The following is a 22049-nucleotide window of genomic DNA, read 5'->3' as shown; positions in this document are numbered from 1 at the left end:
AGTAGTCATTCTTGTATCAGACTGGCAGTGCTGTGAGTGCTTCCTCTTTGTTCCTTTGAATGAAAAAGTGCCACATCAGATTAACATCAAGAGCAGAAAGATTTTTTTTTTTTTTCCCCCCCTTGTAGTCTCTGTCTTTCATTATTCTTTTTGCTTAAAGCAAAATTTGGACCTTGCAATTTTGTCTTTTTGAATGCTAATGCTTCCTGATTAGACCTAACATAGATTGAAAAAACAAAGTCACGGTTGTCAATGCTTTTTGAACACAACATTCAAATTATTTTATAATAGTGGAAACCAGATTATACCTCATTTAATTAATTAAACTCATATTTCCCTGTGTGTACACACACATACCAGATTATACCTCATTTAATTAATTAAAATCATGTTTCCCTGTGTGTACACACACACACACATACTCTGTTTCTGGCAATATCTCTCTCTCTGGAATTGTACAATGCTCTTACCTGCATTGTCACTGTCACATTCTTACTCTAGTAAAGCCTAGTAAGTACGTAAATAAAAAAATTGTTTTCTAGTTTTGTTCCTGTACTTATATCTGGTGACCTGTGTTCACTGCACTCTGTAGATTTTAACGTTATAACTAAATGGGCTCTCTCTTCCTGAGAATGCCTTGAATAATTTTCTAAGGATAGCTTGATGCAAGTAATTTTTAATTTTTTTAATTTTTAAATGAGATGTTTAATTAACAGTAATGATTTCATATGCTGAATACCACTGAGTAACTACAATATTGAATGAATGTCTGTGTTGGTGTTACAAAAGTTACAACTGTGCTTAGATAATAACCTGGCAGGTCACCCATGATGCGATATGGCATGAGATGGTTAGGATGTCCAAGAACTGATTTGGAATTTGTTTTCCATGTTGGTGTGCTGAAACTTGAATCTAATGACTGCTTAGATGCTTTGTCAGACTCATCTCACTCTGTGTGTGTGCCAAACCAGTGCTTGAAAACGTAACTGCATTTCACAACTATATTGCAGTAGGCACCATACCAACACTCAGAAACCATAAAATCTAAAGACAGAAGGATGGTAGGGCACTTACCCAGCAGCGTACCAGGTTTTATGTCTTCTTAGTCTTATGCAGTTTGTTGAAGTGCCAGGTTGTAAATGAAGCGAATTCCCAGTTCTGAGAAGGAAAGTCTGAACAAGCCAGTCGGAGCTTGCTCATAAAATAAATTGATTTTTGCATTCCACCTGAACTCATCTGCAGATAATTCTTCTGTCTCGGAGGAGCATGGAAGCCTCCAAGAATGCCTACCTCAGGCCCAACCATCTTTTAGGTGAAACCAGATTTCAGACAGAGCGTTTTTTATTATTGTAATTCCACCCACATCTCCCTCAGCCCATTACATCCACTGGCAGAAAACAAGGTCCTGTTCTATGTTCTTTGTTCCTTCAGTTAGTGCAGAGAATTAGATTTTTCTCATTATCGAACCATACAGCATGACCTCTGCTCAGATGCCAGCAGGAGGTAGTGGAGACGATGCATTTACATTCCAGTTCAATCTAGGGATGGTCACCAGGAGGTTGAGAAGGCATGGCATCTCCTGCTAGGAGCACAACCCATCCTGGAAATCTCAAACTTTGTTCTGCCTGAAGATAATAGGCTCACTGTAAGTTGTTGACAATAAACTTGTCTGATAGATTTTCAGGAATAATTAGAATTGGTGAACTGTTTCAGTAAGAGGAAAGGCAACATACCTTCTTTTTGGTTTGAATATATTGCACATATTTTAGAAGTTAAGCAAAACTGTCCTCTCTATGGAAGGTCTCTCAATTAGAGGAAACCAAAGTGGGCATTCTTTTCCAGACAGTCACTGACAAGATTGGATCTGTTTCCAGCTTACAAGCATGTTGATACATGCATCTGTGAACCTTACTACTTCAGCACAGGAAGATTTTTGAGGATTTTTTTTTTCCCCTGCTCGGATATAATTTTATCAATATAACCCTATGTATTAACTATAGTAATTTAAATTTGGGTAACTACGTTCTGTCTGTGCAGACATGATTGTCAAAATGTTTTCAGTGGATGGTAATATATTATGTGTATGATATATAGAGAGTTATCTGGAAATGGATATACTGTTCATGATCAAAACTTAACATACCTTTAAATCTGCAGATTTAATAACAAGTTTGGTACACAGTACTTGCTTGTTACAATCTGGTTTGATAGAACAAAGACAAGTGAAAATTAAGTAGAATGTGCAAAATGTTACTGGTTTGTCATTGTAAGCATGCAGCCTATGTTTTACTGGCATAAAACTACCCATTCATCTGAGTAACATTTATGGGTATTGGTTCACAAACAATGTTTCACATCCTTGATTTTGATAGCTATGGAAGATCTTTTGGCTGCATCTAGGGTGAAAATATTTTCTCTACTGTTACCTTTGAATACAATTTGTGCCAGATTTTAGTAGCCAGTAAAATAATTAGAAGAACACACTATTTTTTCCCCCGAAGTTTCTAAGAAAAATACAATTCAAGGAATACATAGAGCACAGTACGTTCATCAGATAATCTGAATTTTGATAATCTGAAATATGATGGAATGTCAAAGAGAAATAACTCCCCAGTGGGAGTCTCTCTAAGCTTGAGACCTACAAATCTAAAACAAGGAAATAATTAAAAAACCCTTTCAAGTCTAAAAGAAGCAGCCTCATTTGCTATCATCTTCTCCATAGCATTCCTGATTTCGTTGACCTCTGTAATACCCATAACAGTCGTGACTTTTCTAGGTTAAGAACTTGGTCTGTTTAAAACCTCATAAAGAATCCATTTCACACTGTGGTTCGTAATGTTGTTCCCTGGAGTTTTTCTAATTGTACTGTATCCTTTTTAGGGTTATGGTGCCTCAAATTACATGCACTTCAAGGTACAGGTTTCCCATCATTTTAGAGAGTGTCACATGTTTTCTGTTTTCCTATCATCATAATTTCTAATACTCTGATTTTAATTTGACCACTCTTCAGTATTGTTTAGATATTTTTAGAAAGCTGTCGACACTGACTCCATGAATTCTCTTCTGCACGGTAGTGGTGTAGAACCCATCGTTACATCTGTATATTACAGTCATTTTACCCCTTAAGAATTAATTTACATTTATTGCTTGATGCTGCTGATACCTTTGCAATCAGTTTTAGCTTTGATTATGCTCAGTAATTTCTTATCAGGAAACTTTAACTCTCTAATCACCTCTTCCTGATCTTTTATATGTTGAACAGCACAGATCCTTTGAGGGTTACATAGCCAATTAATTTTAACCAGGTGCTAATACCTGAAAAAAACTTCTCTTTTATGCTGTAACAGCTGGGCAGCAACGGTCTTTGGTGACACAGTTTGTTAAAAGCTAATTGACGTGCCAAGTTGGATGCCAGATCAGCTGCATGGGTACATGTCACGATTCCTTCAGAGGATCCTGGCAGAGCTGACACTTGCAGTCACTTGCTTACAGGGCGTGAGGGCAGGAAGGGACCCCCGGAGGTCTCTAATCCCACCCCTGCACAAAGCTCAAGTGCTCAGGGCCTTTTGTCCAGATGAGATTTGTCTGTCTCCAAGGATGGAGGCTCCATGGCTTCTCTGGGCACCTGTTCCAGTGTTTGATCAAGCTCACAGTAGATAATCTTTTCCTTGCATCTAACGAGAATTTCCCGTCTCCCAGCTTGTGTCTGTTGCCACAGACAGCAATAGTATGTTGTGCTCTCCTTATGTACCTCCGAGAAGGGTCTGGCTTGGTCTTCTCTGTGCTCTGCCACTGGGTAGTTACAGGTGGCAATCAGGTCTCCCCTTGGCCTTCTCATCTCAAGGCTGACCAAACCCACTTCCCTCAGACTCTCCGTGTACACCCTATACTCCAACCCCAAACCAGACTCTTCAATAGCTGTGCTTCCCCCGGTATGTCCGTATCTCATTTATGGTGGGGATCCCAGAACTCGATGCAGCCTCTGGACGCGGTTTCACAAGGTCCAAGGGGAAGGGCTACCTCCCTCGCCCCGCGGGCTGGCCTCGGGCTAGTAAGGCCCGGTATGCAGTCGTCCCTCTTCTTGCAAGGACACACCGCTGAGTAATGCGAAAACATTAAATGTGTTTTCCCTTTACAAGGTCTTTGTTGGCTCCCTTGATGTTTCCGTATTTAACTGTATGCCTCTATTAATAGTTCAACCCTTTTGCCAGTCAGCAGACCTACTTACTGAAGAGTGTTATCACGTTTGCCGTGTTTTTATTCCCTTGAACCAAGACCAGTCTGAGCATTAGTTAAACACCAGCAGTGTACGTGCTCAGCAGTTTCTGTTTGGATGAATTCCACCTGGTCCTGGTAACTTGTTTTTATTCATTAACCAGTTTGTTTTGAAATATTTCCTATGGACACTTTGATGTGACACAGTTCTCACACTTTCCTCATGAAAGGGTTTTGGAAGTGAGCTTGTTTAAGTTCCTCTGCAGTGAACATGGCTGCAAAGACTTCATTCATCTTTTCTGCCATGACCTTATCTTTCTTCTATATTTTCCTCACACCTTGATCGTCTCCTGTTGCTACAGGCACTAGCACACTTTCTGCTTTTGATAGCTTTGAAAAAATATGCTATCAAGTGTAATACTCCAATTTTTTTTTTTTAAATACATTTTTATTTCTCATAGCTTCCACTATTTCACTGATCTTACTACGATTTTTTAGTGTTCGTGTGGAAGCCCATATTTGATTTTAGGACTTTTTTAAAATTTTGGTTTTGACAACTTCCTACCTAAATTTATTCTATGGTTTTACACTTGAGAATGATGCACAATCTAACTTTGTGTTTTTCTGTATGTAGTGCATAAAGATCATAAACTTTATTATATTTTTCATGGGAGTACCATATTGTGGATTAAAGTTTGCTGCTGTTAAACACACTTAACTGCTTTAATAGATTGGTGTGCTTTGGAATACCCACCCGGTATCTTTGGTGAACATGCTTTGCCTCAAGCATGGAAATTGTGCTCTCTTTGCAGTCTGTATTCTCAGACCACATATTAATATCTCACCATGATTCAATGCCTTTTTTTACAGTGAAGACACGTAGACGGAAAATTTTCTTGCTAATTACTTCTTAGGCGATGCTTTGCTGTTCCCAAAGTAACTATAAAATACTCACTGTATAGTCTGTGCTTATTTTACCAAGGGAGACAGTGGAGACGCATCGTTCTATTCTGTCACTTAAAATATTTCAAGTGTTGTGGAATATTAAAAACATTCCAGGCACTAGGTTCAGTGCATTTTTTTCACTGAGAACAGTATATTTTGTTATTAAGGTAAAATAATAAAGTACTTTGTGTACTCGGCATTAGGGCTCTGGAACCTTTGGGCTTCCCAGATGCATTTACGCTTAGCACGTAAGAATTTCAAGTAGTTTCCTTAATATATTGAACTAAGTTGTGCCTTGTCTGCTGTATTGAGAACATCTGTGAACATACTGAAATACTTACTTCAGTCATTGCTGTGGTTTCATGACTTACAAGTTTTTTGCACATAGCTAGATAGAATACATAAAGAGACTGTACATTTTGGTTTTTTCTCAAATGTAAATTGTTCTATGTAGTGTCTTATCCTCTGTGTGTGCCTATGTACTCCATATCTTGTGCTGGAATGAAACAAATGCGAATATTTTGGTAAAACAGAAGGTGGAGACAAAGTGGAATTACAGTTATTATAAACTATTTATATATATAGTTCTTGTAAAGCTTGTTAGAAAATGCAGATCTACATGTGAAACCTATACAAAGAAAGGTGTACACATATGTGTGCATATGTGGGAAGTAATGCCATGTGAGGGAATTCTAGATCTACACAATCAACGTATGAACGCAATTTTGTACAAAACAGAATACCTGTGTTCTAGGGATACTGGAAGCCCTATATGGGGATTACTTATGTGCTTTTGGAAGACAGATGACCCAATTATTCTGAGTAGTTTAAAAAAAAGATAGCATAGTTCCAGTCGTCTTGAAACTATTTACTGAAACCTAGCATCTTGTGAATTTTTGCCTTAGGTTGATGGACTCCGCTGTCTAAGCGTGAAACTCTTCATAGTAACACTTCTACGTTTGCGGCACGTAGAGAGATTCTCTGCTTCTGTATTCGCAGAGCCTTTTAAGTTGTGAGTTCATAGTTTTAGCATCAAATTAAGGTAGTTACTGAACTGCTTATTTTCATTTACTTTGCAGGAAGTTCCAATCTTTGAGACCTTTGAGCTCTGTCATACTTGGTTACAATTGACCACTTTGTTCAAAAGTTTACAGTAAAGGGTTTTTGGGGGGGTTGGGTTTTAAGCTTCATCTTGCCATGATGGCCCCCGTGTTCTGTTTTATTTATTAAGAATGGTATGAATCACCATACCATCCGAGTAATACATGACCAAAATCAGTAGTCCCAACTTTAAAACCTTCTTACCTCTGTATTACCCCGTTTAGGGCCAGACAAGCTTGTAGAAAACAATGAAGAATTCCATGTAAATTCTTTTTAATAGCCAGAGCTGCTTTTATTTTAGTACCGATGTTTTCATTTGTGTTTCATTTGCCTAGCTGACTGTCTCCAAAAAGACTTTGTAGGCAAAAAATGCAATCGGATTTGTGTTAGAACTTACATTAACTTTTTTAAAAAAAAAAAATCATAACATCACTTGCATGAATGAGGACATGGCCTGCCTTTAAATATCTGTCATTGTTAACATTGATGAAAACAAGAAGAATATGTGCTAAAAAGAAAAAAGAAATTTGTGGTAAAAATGTAAGTCAGAAACTGGTTGGTGCATCCTAATTATGTTTGTAATGGTAGAATATTTAAACTGAGTTTTATTCTTTAACATTCTCAGACGCAGATCGACATTGTGAAGCTGCTGGAAATCCTCTGAAGATCAAAAGCACCAGAAAACCACTGTCATGTATCATTGGGTATTTAGGTGGGTATCTGCCTCCAGAGGAAAAAATTAATCAAATGAACATTTCAGTATTTACGGGTACTTAAAAATCCTGTATGCATAGAATGAGAGATTTATGCTTGTAGTAAAAAGAAAACTATAAAGTTAAGAATTTAATAAAAATTCTGATCTGCTATCCTTTGCAAAACCGGATGATTGAACTTGCTGGATGATTGAACTTGCAGGATGTAAGCAGAAGGCCTTCTGATACTGGTTTAAAATGGCAGAATGAAACCTGATGTAATTTAGAATGTGAAAAATATGCAGGTAGTCTAAATAAATAAGCACTCGAAGGGGAGATGAGATACTCAGTATGGCCAGTGCTACTCTACTGCGTCCCTTGAATATCCCCATTTAATACTCCCACGAACTTGAAAGGAGCAGACTGCAGCCACAATGAGACACTGATCTCTTAATACGATGACATAATTCTAGAAGATGCAATGAAATCTGTACTAAGATCATAGCCAGGAGGTAAAGGTACACCCATAAGATAACAGGGAGAGGAGAAATTCTAGTAATTGTGATTCCTTATTTAAAAAATGAAAGTAGTCCTCTTTGCAGGGAACCACCACAGACTATTAAATATTTACATAATCGTATGAGAGATGGGATACCCCAGAGGCCTTATATTAATCCTCAAATGAATATAGTAATCAATCCATTGATCAGAGCAGCAGTGAATAATTCTACAGTGTGTTAATCCCATTCTACAGAACTAAAGCTGAGGGTAGAACTTAGTCTAAATGTTTTTCTCAAAACTTCAATCAACAGGAGGTTTTTTTGTACTAGAACAAAGTAAAGAATAGTAAGTCTCTTGGCTTACTGAAATAGAAATCAGCTATTAATGTAGTTACAACTGTTCTTTCAGAACATCGAATTTAACAAAATCCAAACTTCAGAAAACTGGGTAATGAAGAATTAATGCCCACTCTCACTGAATTTTGATACCTTCTGCCCCGAGTTTAAGAAAAAAGCCAGTGGTAATTTCCTACAGGCATCCCAGCTGTCTGCGTCACGTATGTTGTTGTTTGAGTGAATGAGGAAAGGACTGCTTTAATTGACTGGGTGGAGCTGTGGTTGTGGGTGGGGGAATCCGGCAGGAGATGTATGGTTCATCCGGCTGACCGCGTTTGGGTAGTCGAAAGAAGACACGGCAGCGTGCGTAATATTAGAAGATACTGCGTGTTTTTAGTGCCGCATTGTGTAGTCGGTGAGGGGTTGTCTTGGTACCTCTGGGAGCGTAGGTCTGTAGGATTAATGAGAGTAAATGGATGAACAGCGTCAGAGCATTACGTATACCTAGGTGAAGGTTTTGTAGAAGATTAACAGTGCTAAAATATACCAGAGTCTGCTTAGCATTTGACTGTATGGGACGTGAAGGTATCTCACTACTGTGGAAGGTAAATAATACGTGTTGCAGGGAATGAGGTGTACCCAGTGTAGTTATAGACATACATCTGAATCAGCTGGACAAGGATGGCTAGAAAATGGCTTTTTGTTTGCTATTTATCTTGGTGGGGTTTTTTTTTTTAGTTTAGTTTGTGATGGGTTTTTGTTTGTTTGGGATGTTTGTTTGCATGTTCCAGTGAATAAGTAATGCTTGCATTATTTTTCTCATAAAATTTAGCATTAACTATCATGTCATAGCTTATACAGGAGGTATTTATTTTCTTTTTAAAATTCCTTCCATGCCATTCCCACAGACATTTATTGGAATACAGTTAGCCGTGTCTCTCAGGGCACTGCTGTTTTCAGCCCTACTGGTAAGGCAGAGAGGACTTCAGTGCCCGGCAAGTCCTGGGGCGTCGCTTCCCTTTATCCCTGTTCTGCTTCTTGGTGCCGGTTCCTCAGGTGAGGTGGGTTGAGCATGAAAAGTAGGCCCTGTCCTCTAGAGAGCTGGGGCTAGTCCCCTGTAATCTCTTCAGTCATCACTGTGCTAACTAAACAAACCCCCTAAGGGGAACCCCTGGCTAATTAAATGTCCTATATTACCTCCTACTTAAGAGGAAACCAGGCTAACGTTTCCAGCTGGGATGCATGTTGAGGAGATGAGATGAGATGAGAGAGAGGTGCAGCTGCTTAAGCACCTCTGGAATCCAGGATGCTTATTTAAGGGACTCAGTAGGAGACTTCGACTTTTCTTTGTTTGCTTTGGAATTTTTTTTTTTTTTTTTTAACCCTAGTGACATTAGTGGAAATAGAAGATTTTTAGAGTTGTTATTGTTAATTACTTCTTTGAGGCTGCAACCTGGACTTATAATAAAGGTTCCTAATAGGTTGTTCAAGTATTGTTTCTTATTCCTTATTCCTTTTATTTTTATTTCAGAAATGATCATATCATGTGAATCTGGCCAACTGGTTATTTGTTGTATGGCTAAAGGGATCGCTTGGATTATTTGGATGTTATAGTTAGTTCTCTGAGTTAGACGGTGCAGGTGGCTAGGAGACTTTCAGTGAAGCACTAGTCAGGAATTAAAAGATCCCTAATTACTATTATTCCATAATACAGTAATATGATGGTATAACATAATTCAGGCAAAAACCCTGAAATGCCTCACTACCTCTCTCAGGGGTGATGAAGCAGCTAGTTAGAAAGTGCTGATCTACAGCATGCAAATTCTTGAAGCAAGTCTGTATGTAGAGGGTGAGTGAGTGTACGGTGTAAAGACCCCACAAGAAGGACTCGGTCGATTGGGAAGTGGTCCCGGCTGTTTAATTAAGTTCCTTTCTAGAACTTAAAAGGAGACCTCAGTCTTGCTACCTTCCTCTACTGCAGAAAGAGAAAGGACAGCTTTTGTGGTAAACTAACGGAGGATTAGTGACCTCTGGACTGAAGAAAAGTCGAAGGAAGGAAATGCTTCCTTCTTCAACTGTTTGCTCATCCTGAAAATATAAAATTGTATCTTCTATACACTGTAGACAGAAGCGGTTTACAAGTTCTCGTATGTTGATCCAGCTGCTGGGATTATTGTGGATGCTGCTGGAGCTCTTTGGCAAATAAGATAATATTTTAGTGGTGGTAGCCCTGAAAATTAATCATTTCCTTCAGAAAACTGGAGAAGATTGCCAAATGAGCATTTTAGAATCCAAACTCCAATCATCTTCAGCAAATAGTGCAAACCTTTCTACCTCAGTCGAAAGTTTTGCTTTAGCAGTCAGTAGTGTTCATAAAATTAAGCACGAGACTGTTCCCTTTTTGGTAAAAACACAAAACAGACGCTTGTTCTCTACAGAACGAAAAATGGGCCATGCCATGAAATCTGCTGGAGCGTGGTGTTCCTAAACTTTTTTTATATGAAAAGCAGATGAGTACTGCAGTGAATGGCAGTAAAAAGCTCTCATCTACGTCAGTGGTGAAAAGATCGGTGACATGAAACTGGCCTCCACACACGCCCCGCCAAATCTACAGGACTGCCCTGAAGCAATTACCTGTGCCCTAGCTCCGTGCTATTCTAACACCCTACTCTACTCTTTCTAATCTGACCCTCTTGAAGCATCTTGGATGAGGGTGTTTCATGCTTTAAGGGTATGGTTGCACGTTCTGACCAAACCAGTGGTTAACAGTTACGCAAAGTCTTTTCAAATGTGAAAATCGTTGGTGTGGTCTCCCCCTGGCATGCTGTTCCCAGTACAGCCTGGCCAAGTCTCACTGTGGCCACCCTACTCCTTTCCACCTGTTTGGATACTGACGAAACTGGCTGTCCTGCCTTTCTATTTCTGCCTCTTAAAGGTTATCGCGACTGTTACGGCAGCGCACCCCCAGCCTCCCCTGCAGCCACGGCCGGTTGCCAGTCGGGGTGGGTGGGCTGGGTACCCCCGGGCTGCGTGTGAAGGCTCCCGGCGGGAGCGAGAGCGCGAGGCCGGGCAGGCGAGCGCTTGGATATCAGATTTCCTTGGCATTTGTGAAAGGGGAGGAATCTGCTATCGCAGTGGACTTTGACTTTGTGCAATGGTTTCTGTTTCTCCTGCATGATAGCTGTGAATAAGCAGAGACTGGAGGGCCTCCTCCTTGGATACCTGGCCTCACTTTAGATTTTGCATATTCCCAGCTTCTACGCTTTATTTTATCAAAAAAAGCAGAAAGGAGCACTTTCACTTCAGGGAGTGCGGAATGAATTTCATCCTTTCCTACTCCCCTTGGACGGTTGACTCTCCTGATCCGTCTCCCAGACCCTCTGCCCTCACGTTCTCAGCCCAGAGGTCTCTTCTGCTCCGTGGGGAGATGGGGTGGCCGGCCGTAATGGGGCTGCAAGCGCCTCGCAGCCTGCGTGGTGCCGGCAGCTGGTGCCCTGTGGCTGTGTCAGAGGGATGGGGACCTGCCCTCGGGTGCTCTGACTTCCCTCGCAAATTTGGGTCTGTCCGAGGATGTACACGGTGGTGGCTTTTTGAACCCAAACGTGTGATGGGAATAAGTTAATTGGTTCAGCAAATTCCTGGTGAAGGACAAGCAGGCTCTACTGAGGCTTCCCTTTGCCACTTGTACCTGGCAGGTAACCAAGAAATTTCCATACAACTGTATCAGCTTTTGGCAAACACAGCAGCTGCCACCCTGAAGTGTGCTGGCCAGATGCGTTTCACTGCCTCTTACCCACCTGTCTTCCTCCTTCTCCAAAATAACCCTACTCCGTGAACCATGTTAGATCCTCTGGGATGTTTGAAACTCCCCAATGACGACTCTGTACGGGAGGCTGGCAATACCTGGGGAGCCCTGTGCACTCTGAACGATTTTTGTGTTCCTGCTGCAGTTTTGGGGTAGTTTTAGCTTCAGAGCCCTGCTAGCTGGCTCCCTGACTTCTTGCACCCGGTGACGTGTGTTTGGGAAGATCTCTTGAAACTTGTTACTGTGGCAGAGAATATTGAACAGCTTGAGGTATTGAGGGGATTTCATTATAGTAAAATGCTTTTATTTGCTTGCTTAAAAAGCTGTGTAGGTGTGTAGCTCCAATACAAACCTCAAAATGGTAGGGAAATGTAAACACAGACCTGTTATAGACTGATTTGTATTATCTCTTCAGTTTCTGAAATCCTTACACATCTACACCATAGTATTAAACTCAGGCAAAAGTGAAATAGATTTTTCTTATTTGGAAGAGCTGGAGGTATGAAGACTCGTGTTTGAATTGTTATTCAAGGTCTTGTAAACACACTCATGGTGAAGAAACTTTTTTTCCTTTCACTAGAACTTTAAATGTAAATTTAATGTTGAAGAGACTATTTTTATTTATTCTTTTTTTAGATCAAGTATGTACGATCTCTCTCTCTCTCTTTTGTCTCAAACAGAGATTCATCCTGCCGTGAAACCCAATGTAATCAGGTCAACACCAAGCCTTCAAAGTCCAAGTGCAAAACGACTGCTTGCACCCTCCAATCACTCTTCACTAAGTATTTTGGGAAAAAGAAACTACAGCCATCATAATGGTCTTGATGGTATGTGAAGGAATATAAAAGAAATGTTCTTTAAGTCTCTGAATTGCAAAACTTTCTGTGGACCTGAAATAACAAAGTTTTGTGACCTTTCTGTAGAGAATACGGCTTTAAGAAATGACATTAAATGAGGGGGTCCAGACCAACAGAAATGTAAGATATGAATGGCGTATTTATAGCATTGATTCTTAATGCAATGAATGGTGGTGCTTATTAATTGAACATGAGTATATTAATGCCATCTTTTAAACAAACTATTTTTACCATTTTTTTTACTAATCCTTCATCTCTATATAAAAAGACAAGAAAGGAATAAAACAAATTTGGTGAAGGGAGAGATGCAACTAATGCTTTATTCCGGTTTACTGCATTGCATTTTTATTTGAAGAAATATTTTGCAGAGATATGCAAGACCTTTTGAATTACTCTGTGCTAAATTACTTGATATATAGCTAAATTGTTAGATAGTGGAGCTGCTAGTTTACAACCAATCTCTTTGCTAGTATGTGAATTCTAAACACAGCTTAATTTGGATTCTTAGCAGTGTGATTGGTAATAGAGAGAAGATAGCTTTTGGCATCTTGCGTCCCAAGGTTGTGTTACAGAGTCAGCTAAAATAAGAATGAAGTAGTCCTGGCAATGAGGACTGATGGAAGGTAGGAGTTCCTTAGAAAGAGACTGTCCCTCCATTTATACCACTTGCAGAGGAGGAAGGAAAAGGGGTGTCACAGAGGCACAGGAGAGGCTTTTCCTGTACGCTGTGCAGCGCCAGAGGTGATCTTTAAGCCTGGTGCATCCAGCCACTTCATTACAGTGTGGTGCAAATGGTGATCAGATATGAGGCTGTACAAAAAAATGATGGAAATTTGTGGGTAAGGCTAACTTTTCTCAAATAATCTTTATTTTTTATTCTGAAAAGTGACTGTGTATTACTGATTTTTTTTTTTTCTTTTTTAATTATTATCAAAAAGAAAGATTTTTAACTGGAACTGTCAACAGTTTTACCTCATGTCCAAATAAGAGGAGGAATCCAGCAGGATATAATTTGTTTGTGCCGAAAAGAAATGCATGCGTTTCCTGAACTCTCTTTCTGTGAGATGTAACTTCTGTAAGCCATTAGCTTATTTGTTTTGTAATTGAATGAGATTGTTGAGATTAGAAATCTGAAGGGAGTTAGGCTCTGAAATAGACTGTTCAGGACACGATCTGCACAAAAGAGGTGACTATCTGTTTTCACGCTTCACAGAATAGGTCGAGTTAGAAATAAGAGGGACTCTTTTTTTTAGACAAGCTAATAGAAATAGTATTCCAAATACAGGAAGAAAAACTTGGTCCATTATCCATCATCTTCCCATAATGATCATGCTTTTCTGTCATTGCCAACGCTATTTGTATCTTGAGTGAAAATATCTACTCTACTTTTAATAATACCTAGATAGAAATCACTACATACTTTGAGAAAAAGTGGGTATTTAGTATACACAGAAGAGAGGATCACTTTGCTCAGCGTGCAGACAGCCATTACACAGTAGGCAAGTAACATGTGTGGCAACACAAGCTATTCAGTGGACCAAGAGGGCAGCCATGTGACTCTTACTTGGAAGAAAAGATGATGCCATTAATCGGCATAGCCATAAATGCTGAATTTCCACTGCGATCTTTGAGTGTGAAGTCCTGCAGGGATGGTCTGGTAGTTACTGCATGGGATTTTACCCCCCGCCCCAGTGCTGGCCATTAGACTGGACTCTCCATATGAGCTTTGAGTGATGAATGACTTTCACCTGGAAATAAAGGTGATGTTACATTCCTACTGCAGAGAAGGCTGTAGCAATAAGTTCAAGGTAAATATTATGTTGATGTTGTCCCTATAAGGAGGCATGCTTGGAAGTCTTTAAAATTTTTGTTCTACTTAGTACGGATTTTCTCTTCATAGTAAAGAGTTTATAAAACCAGTCATTAGCCACACTGATTACTTTTTATCAAACAGTCGGCTGACTGTGTTAAGGCAATTTGCACAAAATAACAGCTAATTTGAAAAATTAGTATTGAGAACAGTAAGTCATTGCTTTAGGAGATAATTATTTCTGCTTATCTATTTTCTGTGAAAAAATAAGTTACTAGAATAAATAACTGAAATCTGTATTTTGTTAGTATAAAAATGGCTATTTTAGTATTTAAAAATGGCTATTTTGGTTCTTATCCTAGCCCCTCTCTTTAATTAAAAGCCTGCAAAGTGTAAATAGAATGCAAAGGAAAACCAAGCTCTCTAAAACAATCAAACCAGTGGAAATGATTCTCAACAGCACAGATCTTCTGTTCCTTTTGACTTAAAAACAATTACTTTTAATATTTGCCATTTAACCTTCTCTGGTTATTGGTAAATATCAAATACATTTTTGGGGCTGTAATGTATCCAGCTTCTTTTCAGTACACAGCAAAAACTCAGTGACCAGATCAACTTGGGAAATGGTGGTTTCTGTGTAATTGCACCAACAACGGTGTACTATCTGTGCAATGAAAGGGTTTGCCAACCTCCAGAGTTTTTGTGTTACTATAAATATACTAAAAAGCTTTTTTGGTTCCAAAATACTATTGATTGTTGCTGGGTTTATTGCTTTGTATCAATTAACAGTACCCAGAAAGGCAGCTATGGAGATGATCATAGAATCATTAAGGTTGGAAAAGACCTCTAAGATCATCAAGTCCAACCGTCAACCCAACACCACCATGCCCACTAAACCATGTCCCTAAGCGCCTCATCTACACGTCTTTTAAATACTTCCAGGGATGGTGACTCCACCACTTCCCTGGGCAGCCTGTTCCAAGGCCTGACCCCTCTTTCAGTGAAGAAGTTTTTCCTAATGTCCAGTCTAAACCTCCCTTGGCGCAACCTGAGGCCATTTCCTCTCATCCTATCACTAGTTACTTGGCAGAAGAGACCAACCCCCACAATATGTGATGATATATTCTGTCCTTCAGTGCATGCTTTGATGAAATGAGCAAACACAAATGAGCACAGTGGGCTTATATTAAGTCTTATCTCTTGCTATTTGGCTTATATTAAGTCTTACCTCTTGCTGTTTTCATGATCTTAATGTTATTGACATAGAAATGTCTGCATGGTCAGGTTTGATTTTTTTTCAATAGTATTAGAAATTTGTTGTAAAGAAGCTGTATAAATATGTTTACTTAAGATATACAATAATTTACAGCATTCAAGTAAATGTCACTTAGGCTTGTGTAAATATATATTTAGATTGGCATATTTAAAGTCAGTCTTATTGCCTAGATGAGTTGAGTGCCGTATTTGGACAGAATTTGTTATTAACAAAATAATAGTTATTGGCTCAGAAATAAAGCAATGTAGTATGGAAATGGCACTTCTTTATGCCTGTGTGAAGGAGTTGGGGGAGATGATGAGAAACATCATTAATATTTGGTTTAATGCTTTTAAGGGTAATAAATAAGAACACGATTAGCATTTTTTAGGGAAGTCTTATGTTGGCTTGAGTCTTGATTTTGGCCAATGCAGCACAAGTTTCCCTTCATTTTTCCACAAATGCACCTCCAGCAAGTCTTGTGCAACTGATAGGAATGGGGGAGTCTGTAATTTCTACCATTGCTCAGTCTTTATCGAGAATGATGAGGGAGCACATTTATCTCTTCATAAATGGTGGGGTTTGTGCCCTGATATATTGCTATTAGGTGATCTGAGTGTCAGTCACTGGTGGCTGAGAGATGGGCATGAACCCATGCATGAGGCAGAGACCTAAATAAAACTGCACTGCTTAAGCATTGTACATTGTAACTAGCTAGCGAGAAGAATCTTGTAGTTGTTTGTGTCCTTTCTTGTAGGAGAAAGACTTTTTCTGGATCGTCTTAGAAAAGTGTTTTTCCTTTTATTTTCAAATAAAATAAATCAGCAAATATTTTCAAATAAAATAAAGCAGCAAATCTCGCATTCTGTAGGATGGAATGAAAAATGCCAGAAAGCTTTTTTCCATTCTGGAAGAAAATGACAGTACTTTGGGGAGTTTTCGTGTAATATGCATGCTGGTGCTTTTAACTATTCTGAGATGCAGAATTTCCATTGCTGCTGAAAAGAAAGTCAACACAAGATATTTAAATGGTTCTCAGCTGCGAAGACAGTCTCTTTCAAATGGGAAAACTCTGTCTTCAGAAAATCACGACGTTGCAGAATGTTGTGTGTATCCAGTTTTATGACTGGAGTTGACGATGGGAAGATTTAGGTGTGACTGTAAAGTGCTTTGTAGATATTTTGAATCTGATCTTTAAATACCAGTGTCTGAAATTATTCCGAGCAATTACTTTCACCCACAAGCTGCTTAATTCTGAGCAACAGTAGTCAAGTTTCACATCAGGCTATTGTTTTGGCGGGGTGAGTAATGATAATTTTCCATATAATATTTGGAAAGATCAGGTAAAGTTATTTTATGTAAGTATGATCTCTGTCAACTGGCAGGCATTTCCTTACTTTTACATGAATCAGAACGAGAATACCCAGAGGATGCCCAAGATATTAATGTCACTAATGAGGTACAGAAATCAGTCTCTGCCTGTTGATACTGTTTTCATGACTCATGGGCAGAAATAAGAGAACCGGTTGTTCATAGCTGAGGAGACTTTAATCAACAGCCCCGATCCTCCTTCTCTCTTCCCCTTCCCAGACCTTTAATGCTGTATTTCAGGCTGAGATGTCCTGATGCCTTCAAGAGGATTCTTTCAACAGTAAAATTTCTGTTCCTGAATATACAGAAGTATGCAGCTGTATCTAAGAATGAGACGGCAATTTTTGGGTCCATTTTCCTAGGAATCCGCACATCTCTGGCACAGCAAGATGAGAAAGTGGCATGAGCAATCGGCAAAGGGAGAAAGACCTCAGAAAAACCTGTACCTTCTCTCTTAGATGCTATTTTGGTCAATCCTTCTCTCTCTGCCTATGACTAATAGTATTGGCTATTGAGGAGATAAGCAAGGAAGAAAGGCTTATATTTCACTTCTATTTTTCTGTGGGGAATTTGAGACCCTCCTTTGACAAACACATGAAAATATAAGCAGCCTAACTGACAAGCAGGGAAACTGGAGCCTTTCCTGCCCCAAATTTTCTTGAAACAGAGAAAACAATTCTAATATGTGCTTCATCATAATTAACTTCACATAACCCTATGTGAAAGTATATTAGAAGGAAGGAGTTTTCACTGTAGGATGGAATTTTTCAGCAGAGGAAGTTGTTTTTTCTCAAAGGTGTCTGATCGTTATTATACTATTTTTTGGTGGAGATGGAGATGTTCTATTGTGGTGGCAGGCTAGCAGCATGGAATGCATACCAAAAAACATCTGGTGATCCATTACTTTAAAAAATAAAACCTGAAATTTTCTCTTACATATTAATAAACTATAAACCTACCTAAATTGTTATAAACCTCATTTTACATACCAATGATTTCCAATCCACTTTTGCCATTTCTTCCATGCTGAAACACAAAGTGCGATTAATGCTGAATTGTGTATACCCACTTTTCCCAAAAGTGAGAAACAGAAGTTATATATTGTTCCACGGCCAGTTTTTCCTCTGAAATTTCCTCTGGGCATGTGCATTCTAGCTTTGGTCCTTGGTATAGCCAGCAAATGTTTTGAAATATTTGCCTACAGATCTCTTACTGAAATGTGTGCACTGATTTGATGGAAATGTGAGCATGGAAAGTAGATCTCTCTGGAAAAATTGATGTTGTGGTACTGTCATTTACTGGAGAAGCAGAGAACTATGAAAAGGGTGTTAATGGCTTTTAGTTATTTCCCAACATATATTACTCAGAGCATTTATTTATGTCATGGTACGAAATGCTTTATGGTAAGAGCCTTGTCATGCATAGTTCTACACAAAGTCATTAAAGCCATCTCTGAACCTCAGGAGATTAACCTAACAACCTTTCTACCTTTGATTTTTGCGACTTGCGCAAGAGGAGCCAATTTCTGTCTATTTTCACTGTCCAGTTGGAAGCAATCATTTTAAATATTTAGTAGAAAACTAAAATGAACCAAAGCTTGCATTTCTGTGGTCAGTGTATTCACTTGTTTTTGCAGAGGTACAAATGATGATACTGGAGATGATGAACTAGTGACAACTTCCAGACCCCAAATTATGTACCTGGAAAATGACGCAGGCCTTAATTATCCCAGGGTGTTACTGCTGACATTGTCAATCATTTGTAGAACTAAGCTACTACATCTCATGTTTGCACATCTCAAGCCATTTTTTTCTCTATTTAAATTGTTGTATTATAAAACAATGTTTTTCCTTCAGTTCGTTTACAATGAGTTGATGATTCCTCTCTCCCCACTTTGGTCTTCATTCCTCCAAACCCAGTGATGCAAGTGACATTGTGACTTAACATAAAAAATAATCAACTAAGAGGAAAATATTTTTGTCTGAAAAATAGAAGAGAAATATCTTTTCCACCCCCAAATTTTTTAACGTTGAGAAAATGATTTATTGTCTTGCAGTGATAAATGTGCGGTCATCATTTGCCTACACTGAATTCACATTACAATTATCTCCCAAGTATTCGAGGTTCTTTGATTACAAATAAAAGAACCGTCTTCCATTCTGTGTCCGAAGACTGCTCAAACTGCAGAGTATTTTTTCAGTGGGTAAAGGTAAGCAGTGTGTCTCCTCTATGATGAGTTTGGTCACAGGAGGACTTGGGAGGAGCAAAACCATTTCTGCAAACCCATGTTTCCTTGAATTTCCTCTGAGAAAAAACTGTTCCTAAGCGTTAGCATAGCATAGCACTGTGTTGTGGATTTTTTAAATATAGACGGTGATGCCTTTTGTTTTGCCAAAGTCAAAACACAATTTCCATTCTACTGTAGTTCTCAGGCTTACTATGTCTTGTGAAATGTGAGTTATTTCCAAGGGTGGAAGTACACTAGAAATTGAATAGCAGATTTTTTTTCTTTTGCTTCCTTTCGTTCAAAAGCGTACCTTTGGATTTGTGAAGCTTCTTTGCCTAAATTTGATTCACAAAAAGCACAAAACTAGAATCACATTCATGCTTTGATGCACCACTTTGAGTGTGCCAGACATCACTTACATTTTGTGGTACTAAGGAAACAAATACTTATGAAAAGATTATAGCATTGTATCTCTGCATTCACGAGTGTAACACGTGCTTCTGGTAACTCTAATAACAGCAGGGGTAAGAAAGAGCAAGCTGTGTGTGATTGCAGATGGAGGAAAGGGCACTTCAAGGTGAACTGCCCCATTTTTGCTGCTGAATCAGTGTTTCTTTTTTTATATCCAGGTAATGTGTAGGCATGAAATTGCAGTTACACTGGCTTTTCTAATTGGCAGAATAAATCAGCTCTTAAAACAGTAAACAATAAGAACACCACTATAATCAAGTTAGCATTCAGAACAATGCAGATAACCAGAACCTAATTCCTGGAACCACTACTTTCCCCTAGTATTATTTTAAAGAATTAAAGTTGCAGAAAGAGAATCCTGTCTGTTGGATAACAGGATTAGCAGCGTATTACCTCGTGAATTACGTGTTCTGGATTCGAGATTTGGAGTTCATACGTAAAGTGCTTCTGTGTATGATTACTGTCAAGTAGGTTGATTATTTTTTGTAAGCTGTGATTACAGAGCAATAGTTCTTAACCATTTTATTACATAATGCAGTATGGAAGGCACCTTCAGAAAGTGCTTAGGCAGTGTAACTGGAAAGCTCACTGGAAAATGCTTTGTGATCGTTTTGTACGGTTTTCTGCTTTTTTGCTTTTGTTGTCTATATGTTGTTTCTCTAGTGTTTCAAATTTCAGTCTTGGGACACTAAGGGTCTCCTTCAAATAAAGTCAAACTAATTCTTAGTATGATTACAAGATATATATTTTTCTAATAATACTTTTGAAGTAACACTTAATGTCACTTGTTCCACTGCCACAAACTGGTAGGAATAAAACAACTATTTTGCTTACTTAAAACATTCATAACCTGACTTGAGAGGAAATAATGAAACACTCTTCCTTTCTCAGCTTATTTCATAAGATGGTCCATCCTGGGTGAAAAGGTTCTTTATAGTCTCATGCACCACGATAAGCTGTGAGTGTTACTAGGATTAAACACTGCTGCTATTGTGTGTCTGCCTTTATTTTCCACATGTCTAAATGACATTTTCTTGAAGAGTGTTTATTCTGGAAAGTTTCACCCTCTAGTATTGCTGATGACCCTGTTAATATAGAAGAGAAAGATGAATATCAGATAACTAAGTTTTCTATCAGCAGAACTAAAGAGTAGCACATATAAACATAACACAAGAACATCTGGAAAAGGACTGGCGTGTTATTAAGGATGTGGTTTCTGTCCTGGCTTGAAGAACCCTTGAGGGAAAAAAAAAAATGTTGCTGGGGAATAATATATAAACTTGAAATAGTTCTGTAGCTGGCACCATCCCTTAGCAGTGGACTTTCTCTGATTTAGCCTTAAACGGTTTTACAGTGGGAAATTTTATGGTCTCCTAGTGCCCATAAACAGCGAGAAACACTTGATTGGTCAGCATGGTTGGTAAAGCAACTTACAATGTGGGGAAATTTCTTTTTACAATTTACTCTTTTCTATTTGAGTTCAAATAAATATGTTGTAGAAAGAGCATATGAGCGTCTTAGTTTCTGCCATTGGTGCATCACTTCCTCCACAATAATAAACTCCTAAATATCTTGTCAGTACTGAAGTTACATTTACTGTAATTTACTTGCATCAGATCATCAAAGCCCCTTGTTAGTGATGTTGTGTAGTCATTTCTGTTTAAAGTGGAGTAATCCACTTCACTAGCACTTCATCGGCCATAAGGGGAGAGTCATTCTCTATCCTGGAGTTTCCTTTCTACTGAAGAAGTGCAAGTACAGATCATTGCCTTGCACAAAGTCATTTGCTATAAGAACTCATTTATAAACCAAGTGTCCACTGGTGCCAGTTTCACTGAAATTCGAGCCTGGTTATTTAAATTCCCAAAGGCATTCTAAAACTTGGCAGATAAAACTGAAAATCCAAAGTTTTGTTTTCTGTTCTGGTGAACACCAAGACGCTTGTGGTTTTTAAATAAGCTCTATTGCCCCCCAGCTGCATTGGAGGTTGCATGGGTGTGCAGACCTTTTGTAAAACACGCCTTTTTGAATGCTGCACGACTGCCTTTTTAATTGGAAGCAAAGGCTTTCTTCCTTAGTTGCCTTAATTAAAAGCAAAGTTTTCCACAGAATTGGCTGGTGTGTGTTCATGCATAAATGTTGGTCATAATCCTGCCAAATCAGGGTATAATGATTTTCTGGAAGAAATCAGTGTCTCCTCAGTTCTAAAATCTGAATATTTGGGTATCAGAGTATGTAAGAGTTTAAATTGTGTAACAGTGGTACCTTAATTAGTAGTCTGTGCCAGACCCTAGAATCTTTTGACAATGTCTGCTTATTAAACAGGATATACTCTGGTCTTTCTAAAAGATGTTTGGCAACTTAAATGATATTTCAGTATCTACAGCAATAAAAGCTAAAAAAAAAAAGATATGCAAAAGACAGAGAATGTTTCTATTGTATAACGCAGGGATATTACTCTACA

At 38.7% G+C, this 22049-nt stretch overlaps 1 protein-coding gene across 1 annotated transcript in view; it reads left to right on the top strand.

The window, feature by feature from the left end:
- Positions 1-12421, top strand: part of MTA3 (metastasis associated 1 family, member 3) — a gene marked incomplete at its 3' end in the record, with an annotated part of 101003 nt that extends 88582 nt beyond the window's left edge. Inside the window, exons 15-16 of the mRNA XM_009579120.1 lie at positions 6887-6973; positions 12275-12421. Coding sequence (XP_009577415.1) covers positions 6887-6973; positions 12275-12421 — 234 coding nt within the window. The remainder of the gene's footprint in view (positions 1-6886; positions 6974-12274) is intronic.
- Between the last annotated feature and the right edge of the window lie 9628 nt (positions 12422-22049).

Source organism: Fulmarus glacialis, unplaced genomic scaffold, assembly GCF_000690835.1.
Source record: "Fulmarus glacialis isolate BGI_N327 unplaced genomic scaffold, ASM69083v1 scaffold17870, whole genome shotgun sequence".
Lineage (NCBI taxonomy): Eukaryota > Metazoa > Chordata > Aves > Procellariiformes > Procellariidae > Fulmarus > Fulmarus glacialis.
This window is presented reverse-complemented; position numbering and strand designations above follow the sequence as displayed.